At 46.5% G+C, this 12,099-nt stretch overlaps 1 protein-coding gene and 1 non-coding gene across 3 annotated transcripts in view; both read left to right on the forward strand.

Moving 5' to 3' along the window:
- The first annotated feature begins 19 nt into the window (after nt 1-19).
- trnap-agg lies at nt 20-91 on the forward strand. The gene has a single exon. It is a non-coding gene; the product is annotated as a tRNA-Pro (tRNA).
- Nucleotides 92-647: 556 nt separating this feature from the next.
- The window catches only part of bbs9 (Bardet-Biedl syndrome 9), a 168,820-nt gene continuing 157,368 nt past the window's right edge, over nt 648-12,099 (forward strand). For both annotated transcript variants that reach the window (XM_035382340.1, XM_035382346.1), the window contains exons 1-5: nt 648-769; nt 2,936-3,056; nt 4,635-4,782; nt 7,260-7,324; nt 7,588-7,701. In XM_035382340.1, the coding sequence (XP_035238231.1) occupies nt 2,945-3,056; nt 4,635-4,782; nt 7,260-7,324; nt 7,588-7,701 (439 nt within the window). In that variant the 5' untranslated portion in view covers nt 648-769; nt 2,936-2,944. The remainder of the gene's footprint in view (nt 770-2,935; nt 3,057-4,634; nt 4,783-7,259; nt 7,325-7,587; nt 7,702-12,099) is intronic.

A 12,099-nucleotide genomic window follows, 5' to 3' on the forward strand; every position in this document is an offset into this window, starting at 1 on the left:
TTCTGAGCATGTTTTTCGTGGCTCGTTGGTCTAGGGGTATGATTCTCGCTTAGGGTGCGAGAGGTCCCGGGTTCAAATCCCGGACGAGCCCAACCCTTTTGTCTGAGATAGGTGATTGCATGATATGATTCATTGAGCAAGCTGTCAGGGAAGAATAAGCGGTCTAACTTCTAATGTATCTCATTCACAGCCGCTTATTGTGTGGGGTGTGAGGGAGGACATTATTACTTTCACTAAAACTTTGTTTTGATATAATGCTTGGTTTCAGTGAAGATTTATTCCTCCTACTGCAATGGCAACTAGAATTGTATTTATTGATTCAATAGATAGCGAGAGAAGTGATTCATAAATAAGCATAAATGTATTGCTAGGTGCTGTGATTTAGAAGTATGTTCTGCATGTAAGAATATATATTTTTTCAAAATCATTGAAAGTTACGAAATGTAAACTGCTGTAAACGTATAGCATAGCTCGTTCTCTGTATTTCTAATGTAGGCAGCTAACATTAACGTTTCGTATTTACAAGCAAGCATTGAAAACTTTATTTTAACACCCTGGTCTGTTGACTCAGTTTCCCAGAAGGCAGTTCAGTTTAACAAGCGATATCCGGTCATGCGTATTGTTTGCGCCTTGTTCGTTGGTGTCAGACAGTGCTATGACAACAGCAAAGATGGTATCGAGTTGGGGAGACGTGGGAGCGAAATGTGATTTTTCATGAACTGCAGTTGGTGGATCGCAGTCTCATCAAGGAAAACTCATATTCAAAGAGGTAACGTTACAGAGTGTGCATTTCGTTTACTTAAAAGAATGCAAATTAAGTTACACGAGACACAGATTTGCCGTTACCTGTTTGGTCCTCATTCATTATTGCAGTAACGTTAGTCTACATGGCCTTTTCCTAGCTAACGTTAATTGGCAACCTTATTCAAGGAGTAGGTACCTAGCTGGCTAGCTCGATACCCATGGTCCGTGCATGTAAGTAATGTTAGACACTAACATTTTGCCGGTCTTTTATTCGAACTGAACACGGTGGAGAAATTTCGTTATATCATAGACTAATCTACTTGTGTTATTGGCATTATCGCTGCATAGCAAATGCTTGTTAACTTTGCTAGCTTGCGCTTGGCATCTTAACTGCAACATCAAGTGATTTAAATAGGATTAAAACAGTTGTTTTGTTAGCTGGCTGCTGTCCTGCTAAATAGCTAGCAACTAACCAAAGAAAACCTTAATTAGATAACTTAGGAAAATAACAGTTAGTTGCAGATCGGTTGGCAGAGAGCAAGCTATGATCAATAATTTGATTGCTTACCGTGTCATCTCAGTTCCAGAGAAAATGAAATTCAAATATCGTTGTATTTAAAGCTTGATAGTAACTGCAGACTACGGATTGATATATTTTTGTATACAGTACTAGTAGTTAGTTATGGAGTTAACAATGTAACTTAATGTGTAGCAGATTTTGAAGTCCATGTTACATAACGTTCGCCAATATACCATTGTTGATGTATAACTTCTGAAGTACAACGCACTTTATAGTACCGTCAAAAATAAAACTTGCATATAATACGCATATCATTCCTTTCAAAGGTTTTTTAGATAGCTATGTGAATATGATTGCGGACTCTCTCGGCACATTATTGTGTTCAGAGGACAGGGTGTGCTACATTAATTTATGTTATGGAAAAGGAGACACAGCAAGCAGTTTGTAGCTGTGAAGAAATCTGGCTTTTTATATGGACAGATAGCGGATGTTCACCTTTTCGAATGAATTCGTGAAGGATTGTTTGACTATGGAGGAGCCCCCAAACTCTAACCTCTAGCCTCGGTTGTTTTTAATGAAAGGCGCCTCCTTGGCGATAGGTTTTTAAAACGGGGATACAATTCGGGCTCTGTACCTCTCTGATGTAGAGGCCTGGCGGATTAGCTGTCTGTTCCACCTGCTCAGCAGTGGCAATTAGGGAAAAGCCGCTTGGCGTCCTTAGCACAATCAGAATACTCGATCACGTGACTCATCAGTCAGATTACTTTGGAGGGCACTTGGCCAGACGTACATGTCGTGAGACATGTGCGGGGAGGAGTAACCAACTTTTGATTAGATGTACATAACTGCCATTTATGAAGATGTCGGCTGATTGTGAAGTAGGGTTCAGTGATGGGATCCTGCAGTGATTGAGTGCAGACAGCGACCTGCCGAGTGGCCTGTAAGAAGCGCAGCTAACACCAGCCAAGTGTTCGGGTTTTTTTCTGCACAGAGGAGCCGCAATCACTTATGATAATGGAATCATGCCTTCCCACAGCTGCTTCTGGCTACTAAAATTCTGTCAATTTAACACTGCTGTCCTATGCCACAGGCCAGCCATTACCAAACCATTGTTTTGTACTGCATCTTCCACTTTTTGCACTCCTGCATAGTATGCCTTTAAAGGTGCCCTGAAGACTATGTGCGGGGCACTGTGCAGTTTTATTAAGTCTGGCTTAAAGGAACTGTGTGGCTTATAGGATCACATCCCAATTTCTGTTGCCGATTCCAAGAACGTCCCTTGGGCTGGATGCCAATCTGCCATGGGGTTTTTACAGTGAAATTCAGCTTGCCACTGACTGCAGACAGGAAACCACTTCATACATGTAGTTAATACACACTTAAAATATTGTTGGCAAAAATGCAGACATGCATCCATTTGTGAACTAAATGGCTAAATAATGTAAAAAGCCAGCTGGCCTACCAGGTGTAGTGTATATGCAGTCACAGCAGTCAGGGGATGTGTGAGCACTGCTATCTTTGTTAACCGTGTGGCTCCTGCCAGACAGGTGTGAGAGAATGCAGGTTTGGCACACAGTTGGTGAGACCCTGTGTCAAATATGGTGCTGGGTTAAAAGGGCATGGATTAGCTTGGCTGGGTGGTAACCCCCACCCCCCTCCTCATGTGTGCAGGTCTGTAGGATGTCTCTGTTCAAAGCAAGGGACTGGTGGTCGGTGACACTAGGCCTGGGGGAGGAGTTTGACCAGGGGTGTCTGTGCGTCGGCGATGTGGACAACAGTGGCAGCGGACATGGTGAGTGACATGGCTGAAAAGTGACCAATTCTTTTTGTGTTTTACAGTTTTCTTCAGTTAATTTTATTGGACTTAATTGCACTGCGCACTATACATGGATAAATTGGCTCACAGTGAAATGTGTTCTCCATGTTGTTAGAGTAAGTTTTCATTTTCTCTCTGTGGGGGTGTACTGTAGGTGGCCAGTCCTGTTCACTCCTGCAGACTCCATCTCAGTGTCTTATTTTATTTCAGTGTCTTTTATCTTTGAGGCTGAACAGCTGAAATCAAAATGGGTCCTTGCATGTTTTGGAGTGCATTTGGAGCATCCACACACACACACACACACACACACATACACACTCATGCAGTCACTTACACACACAATCACGCATACACACACACCACATACACATGCACACACGCACGCGCACACACACACGCGCACACACACATACACGTCACGCACACACACACACACACACACACACACACACTCTCAGCTGGATTGCTACGGGTGCCCCACCATCGCTCATAATTATAGGAGGATTTGAGAGTCTCGCTTTGGGCTCCCAGGTGTGGGTGATTGCCATGGATACGGCAAGCAGGGTCTCGGTTTATCCGTCCTCCTCCAGCTGTTCTTTGAAGTTCGGGGCCCCTCCTGACCGCAGCAGGTCCCGGTCCACCGGGACGACCGGCGCTGAGCGCTTTGAGCCCGGCTGGAAACCATAACCCGTGCTAGAGCTGGCCCGAGCCAGCCTCCCAGCGTAGCAGGTCCAGCTACACACAGCCGTTTAAACAGGAAAGAGTCTAACAAGCAGGGATTGGTGGCGGTGGGGTCTCTCCGGTCACGTCTGTGTTTTTATCGGCCCCTGCTGATTTTATTGGTAGATGCGTTTAATTAGTCCCCTTCACCCCGGCCCCCAGACGCACAGCCCCGCGCCGCTGAGAGTGTTTCCACCGCCGAAGTCCTCGTGGAACACGAGCCGTTCGCTGCGGAGGGAAAACCAAAGTGTTGTTTTATCTTGTTTGGCTGTTGCTAAGAGAAGGAAAGTCACATTAGTTGAATGTATTTTCGTGTCGCTGCAGTGTTGTTGTCACTTGGGGCCTGTAATATGCGGTATTAACACACGCGTTAATTAAATGGAGGAAATGTTCCCTATTGCGTGGCACACCAGGGCCTCTGGAGGCTTCTCCCTGTGCACTGTTCACACTTTGAATGCTGTCTGGAGCGTCTGGACCAATTGGAAACCAATGCTCATTGTATATAATAAGAAAAGTCAGAGTGTTCAAGTCCACCATATTGTACTGCTGGTTGCATTTGCCGGGTGGATCAACAGCCAGTACTGTGTAGCTATATTGCAGATGCTGTGTTCTACATTTGTTGGCTTGGGTGTGTGTATTAACATTGAAATTGGGTTGAAGAAAAGTGCAAGACATTACATTAATTACATTCCTGATAAAAATTGGAGCCCCTGTTTCTTATGTTTTATCTCAAGTAAAGAATTAATGTGTGTTTGTGTGTGTGTGTCTATGTGTGCATGTGTGTGCTTGCTTCCGTGCTTCCGTGCTTGCTTACGTACATCTGTGCGTACACAGATAAGATCGTGGTGGGGAGCTACATGGGTCTGCTGCGGATCTTCCTGCCCCACGCTGGCTCATCAGGGGAGAGCCAGGCGGAGGACCAGCTGCTGGAGGTGCAGCTCAAAGACCCCATCATACAGGTGGAAGTGGGCAAGTTTGTCTCGTAAGTCAAAGCCTCACCACAGGGCACTCGATTCAAAATAAGAGTACAGTGGCTCCCATAGCTGCTCTTCAGCTGTGTGTGTCGCCTGCATAGAGAAGAAAAGCAAAACACGCTTTTACATTACATTGCACTTTTCATTTGCCTTTTTTTTTTTTTTTTTTTTTACTCATAACTAATTTGAATAAAATTGAAGGCCAATTCGAATGAACTTGTGCATTGTTAGGGTGGTCTAACACATCACTCACGAAAACTCACACACATACTTTGTGTAATTCTCAGTATTAAGTATTGCATCTGATTAGCTGTTTCTATATTTTGTGCTGTCACACATCACAGTTGTTTTTTATTGCAGTTCCCTGTAATCTGAATGATTAAAACAGACTGCAGGGCTAAGTAGCAATTACACTGTGTACCTGTAACCCTGAGGTAGCATCATCACTTTGCTGGAGTGTGGATGGAAACATTAAGACAAGATGAAGGTTCGTGTGCATAGGTGCCTGAACTCAGACATCGTGCTCACAGCACGTTAGGAACCGGTGTTAGGGGGGAGGTGCCACTGCACTCAGTCGGGATTCTTGTGAAAAACAGCAGCCCTTTTTGTGCTGGCCGGATACTGTAGAGCTGGGCCATTGATGCCAGAGATACCAGAGAGAAATAATGTAATGTCCTGCTCAGTCACAGAATCTACCCGTCACTGGCTTTCATATCTTCATTCTCCGGCCGAGCCGTCTGCCATTTTGGCTCAGTGTCCACGTCTCCAGGAGTGAGAGCAGACCCTGTCATGAGTTCACTTTTTCACAGGATGCAAGCAGTTGAGACCACTTGACTATGAAGTGGAATGTGGAAATGGACTGAAGTGAAATTAAATGAAATAAATCCTTTTTTTAAGACTGAACGTTTTGCCAGTTTCCCAGATGTGAGCAGGAGTAGTTTTTTTTTTTTTTTTACAAGATTGTTTTCAGTCAGCTGTGCTCATCTGAGCATTTCCACATATCTCTACCGCAAAAAAACGGAAAAATATCTTTGTCATAATGTTTTGGGAATGTTGTGCAGAAGTGATCGTTTTTGGCTGCGTTGCCCTGTAAAACAGCATTGCGTTGCCGTTGCAGGGACGTTGTTGGAGCGTTTCGTTTCGGTTGGGCTCGCCCTCGCCGTGAGGGAGGGGTGGAACTGGCTCGCTTCAGTCCGGATCGGGCTCGTCTCACCCGTCAGCTCCAACGCTCTTTTTTTCCGATTGGCGGCCGCTTCTCTTTTGGTACTCGTAATTGGTGTTGAAATGTCTCGGCTGAGCAGCTGCAGACTGGAGGGAAACGCTTTTAAAGTATTGTTTCCTCTTTGCTGCGTGAGCGACGGTAAAACGAGCAGGCGTTGCAGCTTTTTCCAGCGCTTTCCAAACCTGCCTTATTCCCCAAGCCAGGCCCCTGCACTGAAAGACAGGGCACGCTGTGTGATTTTACAGAGCCACTGGGCGCGTGTGTAAATGTCACTGACAACATGTTTGAATTTCACCACAATGCCAGTGTTCAGAGTTATGTTGGAAATGAAACCTTAGAGTATGTTATTTCAATTTAGTTCCATTTGTTCATTTTGCAGCACTTCATTTTGAAACACTTTGCTTAATGCTGTGAGAGTCACATTCTCTTGTACGTTGTGAATTTATATAATGTGTGTGTGCGTACGTGCGTGCGTGTGTGTGAATATACTATATACTGCTAATATATTTTATGGCGCTTTCATGTATATATTGCACATTAACATTTTCAGAACCGAACCGTGTAGCTTCCAGGTGGCTGTGTCAGTAAAGGGGGTCTCCCTGAACACTGAGCACTGAGCACAGGCAGGAAGCTCTGGGCACAGGCTCCAGTGGCAGTGAGTCCACAGCGGCAAGACACGGTTCGCCTCATTTCGGCTAGTAATGCTAGCGGTGCGATGGGTTTAATCTGGCCAGCGGTCCTTAGTCTGTGACTGCATTAGCGCCTCCTAGCGACACACCAACAGGGCCACAGGCTGCCACTTATCATAAATCAGGATACACCTCTCTTCCAATCAGCGCTAGCTCTCTCCATACTGATGAGAGTGCTGTAGGGTGTAAAATAGTCTGGCTGCAGCCGGTACACACGCGTCGGCCTCTGTGCCCCTACAGTACGGGTTCCTAGCTGAAGCTGTGCTGCCTCGTTCTGGGCAGAGACATGAATCGGGAGGTTAGGACCCTGTCTGTAGGGCTGGGGCTCAGAACACCAGCTGCACATAGCATGCACCTCCACCAGTGCATCTTCATGCATGTTATTCGCCAGTGTGTATAAAGCTCTTGATCAGTTTACTGCTGTTCTGTTCATGTGGAAATTGAAAATGTTTTATTTGCTCACATGGGCTGGGTGATTAATTAAAGATTGAGAGAGGACTCATGATTTGTTAACCCTTTCAGACATTCGCTTTGATGATTCATTTGCATGCTGCATGTGTTGTGTCTCCTTCAGGTGCTCTGATCTTCTCCACCTGGCTGTGCTTCACCCCAGGAAGCTTTCTGTCTACGCCATCACAGGTACAGCGTCTCCACCCGATACGGCCCAACAAAACCTTGACTAACCTGACATAATCCTGATATAATCCTGACATAACCTGGCATAACCTGGCATAACCTGGCATAGTGTGTCTCAGACTTGCACGCCACCACCACGCTGCTGCTGCTTATGTCAATTACGCAACTGGCGAGCGTGTCGACCGCAGACCTTAGTTTTAAAGACATGGCTGTTACTCTGTGATGCTAATGTTTGATCCCCCCCCCCCCCCCCCGTGTGTATCCAGGCACCGCTGGGAATGTGGAACATGGCTTTCAGTGCCAGCTCAGACTGGTGTATGAGCACAACCTGCAGAGGACGGCCTGCAACATGACCTACGGCCCCTTCGGGGGCGTCACAGGTACGGGCCCTCAGACGGCTCTCTGAAACACCTACCTCTGTTCAGTGTGAGGGTCTGCACTCTCATACATGGCACAGTGACTTTGCTCTGAGACACTTTACTCACACACAACATCCCAGGCCTCACATCCCAGGCCTCACATCCCAGGGCTCACATCCCAGGGCTCACATTCCAGAACTCACATTCCAGGCCTCACATTCCAGGCCTCACATTCCAGGCCTCACATTCCAGGCCTCACATCCCAGGCCTCACATCCCAGGCACACATTCCAGGCACACATTCCAGGGCTCACATCCCAGAACTCACATTCCAGGCCTCACATCCCAGGGCTCACATCCCAGAACTCACATTCCAGGCCTCACATCCCAGGGCTCACATCCCAGAACTCACATTCCAGGCCTCACTTCCCAGAACTCACATTCCAGGCCTCACATCCCAGGGCTCACATCCCATACCTCACATCCCAGGCACACATTCCAGGGCTCACATTCCAGGCCTCACATCCCATACCTCACATTCCAGAACTCACATCCCAGGGCTCACATCCCAGAACTCACATCCCAGAACTCACATTCCAGGCCTCACATCCCAGAACTCACATTCCAGGCCTCACATCCCAGGCACACATCCCAGAACTCACATTCCAGCCCTCACATCCCAGGCACACGTTAGGGATTCTCCTCTGCGGTCTGTAACACACAAATGTAAACATTTGTGTATTCTCAGTCCAAATGGCACGTTTTTTTATTCATGTTACTTTTTACTTTCACCCACAGTTTACACTGTGTTGTGTTCACTATAAATTTTAAGGATTCCAGTAACTCTTCTGGTGAAAGTCACTTGAATTATAATCTTTGGTTCATGGGTGTGTCAAGGGAAAAAATGAGACGCATAAAAAGATTTTGCTTTAAATGTTATTTTATGTGCTCACATTAGTCAATTCTTTGTTCCCCTTGTTTTTAATAGCCGCAGATATATTGTGTGCATTATGATACATTTTACCGAAACTTCAGACCCTGGCTTCAGTTGTATTTATTTCCAATGTGAAAAATGACATAGTGGACTGGTGATGGGGTGCCTGAACTCTTTAACTGTTCCCAGCGCCAGTTCAGGCTCAGGACCGATGGTCGGAGCGCCAAAAACGCCCACATAAAACCGTTCCATATACCTGCACAGGAAACACTCCTCAAACAGCTGATCTTGGAAGTTTTGGTGTTTCCTGTTTTTAGTAAAGGTGTTGAGGACTCTAGTCTAGGCTTGTCTTGTAGGAGCCCTTTGAGGCCTTCATAGCTTTTTTTCCATGTACAGTCTCAGCCAGAAGGATATAAAGTGCAAGCAGGAATAACTCTTTCCAACCGCTCTGTTTCCCTTCCCTTTCTCTGGCGTGGGATTGGCTCTTTCAGCCATACTGTGAGAGAGGTCAGTGATATGATTGGAAGAAGGGGTTGAGGGGTGTGTAACTGAGGCACATTATACAGTGCAGGCCCAGTGGATGGGCAGTATCTCTGTCATATTATGAGTAACCTCAGGGAGAAGCCTGAACGCTTTATGTGAGGTGGGAATGGCCTTTCCTACCCTCTTACCTTTTGTCTTTCTCTTTTTACAATTGTGCAGCTACACACAATTAAATAACCCAGACTCACCTCAGATGATCATTTCAGCCCTGTCTGATAGGCGGCAGCTTCCTTTCTTCCCGTCTGTACTAAACTTCCCCCAAATTCCTCAGGCCATGGCATGATATCATATTTCATTACGTTATTTATTTGCTAAGATGACGGCTTTTTTCAGGGGACTTGTATAGCTTACATTATCCATTTACACAGCTGCATAACCAGAGTGGTTCAGGTTAAGCATCTTGCCCAAGAGCGCTATAGTCATGGCTCTATGCCCAGGACTTGAACCTGTTCCGCCTTCTGCTCACAGGTCCAGCCCATGAAAGTCATCTGTGTGCTCGGTACTGTGCGATGTGTCCCTGGGTAAAGTTATGGAACCGTTTTTAAACTTTTGGCTACAGCCGAGCAGGCCCTGAAACTGGCTGACTGACTGACTGCCTGAACGGCTCTCAGAGCAGTTAGTGTTTTACTTGGGGATAAATGGTGTCTGTGCCCCGAAAATTAGTCACAGCTGCTAAATGGCATTAAATTTTTTTCCCATACTATCTTACAGCATTTTTAAAGAAAATAATCAAATAATAATATTTGTCTATTAGTGGTTTGTGAAATTATGTGGAGTTCTCTGCATGATACATGTAGTCATTGGTAGTGTACATTATCTTTGCCAAAGGCTCTCATGTCACTGACACACGCCGCTGTGGGGTTCCTTATATTTCTGCCTAATTTGAAAATGAAAAGTAGAGTTATGCTGTGCTTCTTTAGATATGTTCATTCCTTCAGGAGGATCACGGTGTGGTAATCCCCTGTATTAGACATACTGCATGTGACCACAGGATGGCGACATAAGCTCTCTTTTCAGAGAATCTCCGCATTTGAACCGAGCGCATTCAGAACTCATGCTGCTAGCGGTACATAGTTGCGGTTGCTGGCATCCAATAAGTTTTTTTTAAATTAAAATCACCCAAGTGGGAAAGAAATCTATCTTTCTATAAATAAATCTGCTTTTGCCTTCTAATATTTTACACAAATACAATGTGATATTGCATAAAGGAAGCAGCTGCCATGTTACTTAAAAACTTGGCATTGTCCTGCTGTTGCTGCCATTGTCCAGCTGATCTATTAGTGCAAGCAGTGGAGTGTAGTAGCCAGAGTGCCAAGCCTTGCAGTTGCCCACTTGAGCATGGGGTCTGCTGTCTCTCATACTGTAAACATTAAGCATTGACTTTAACCAGGGCTTTTGTCAAGCAGTTACAGTGTAGAAACATGGTGTGAACTCCCAGATTTGGTTGTTTTCTATCCCATGTGTTTTTGTATTAGTGGTGACATCAGTGAGTGGGCCAGTGCGCTTTTATTCACAGGAGGGCAGCGTTGCCGAATCGCTGAGTTGAGAACACAGGCTTTCTGCACCACTGTGAGGCACAAGGATCTCGTTATCCAGACCAAGTGCAGCTTTGCCTTGTAACGAGTCTGAAAGTGCAGACACACGCACACACACAGACACCCACCCGCTTGTGTACACACACACACACACACACAAACACACACTCGCTTGTGTACACACACACACACACACGCACACACACAAACACACACACACGCACACACACACACACACACACACACACAAACACCCACTCGCTTGTACACACACACACGTACACACACACACGCACACGCACACACACACACACAAACACACACACTTGCTTGTACACACACACACGTACACACGCACACGCACACACACACACACAAACACACACTCGCTTGTACACACGCACACGTACACACACACGCACAAACCCACATACACACACACAGGCACAGACAGACGCACACACACACACACACACACACACACAGACAGACGCACACACACATACACACACACACGCACACACACACACACACACACACACACACACAGACAGACACACACACACACACAGACAGACGCACACACACACACACACAGGCACAGACAGACAGACGCGCACACACACATATACACACACACACACACACACACACACACACAGAGACACACACACACACACACATACACACACACACAGGCACAGACAGACGCACACACACACATACACAAACCCACACACATACACACACACACAGGCACAGACAGACGCACGCACACACACACACACACACACACACACACAGACAGACGCACACACACACACAGACAGACACACACACACACACACACAGACGCACACACACACACACACACACACACACACACACACACACAGACAGACGCACACACACACACACACACACACACACACACACACAATCTCAGTGTTTGTTTTCGGTCCAGGGCCCACAGTGCTCTTGCAGTCACAAGCAGGCAGCGAGCGGCGGGCCGGGTTTAATTACAGCGGCCTGTGGCATCTCTGCCCGGCTGCTGTTGCACTTTTTGTTTTTGTTTCCCTTTGTTTATTTTGGCACCTGTCACGACTCGTTAAATCCATGGACCGGAACCAAGCGCGTGCGCCCCCTGGCTGGCTCTCTGGGTATCGGGCGAGACGGCCTATTCGCTGGAGTGTGGGAGGTGTTGGCTGAGCTTCTGCTGGCCCTCTGGGCGGAAAGCAGGCCCGGGAAACGGTTACCAGGCTCGCCTGGGACCACAGTCCGGTGCAGGGTTATCACCAGTCCTTGAAAGCCTGGAAACTTCTTGGTTTTGTTTGTGGAATCTCAAGTTGTGACAGTGCTTCAATTCTTCTCTGCTTTTCTATAGCATCTTGTTCTCTGCCTCAAAAAA

Source organism: Anguilla anguilla, chromosome 1 (assembly GCF_013347855.1).
Source record: "Anguilla anguilla isolate fAngAng1 chromosome 1, fAngAng1.pri, whole genome shotgun sequence".
Lineage (NCBI taxonomy): Eukaryota > Metazoa > Chordata > Actinopteri > Anguilliformes > Anguillidae > Anguilla > Anguilla anguilla.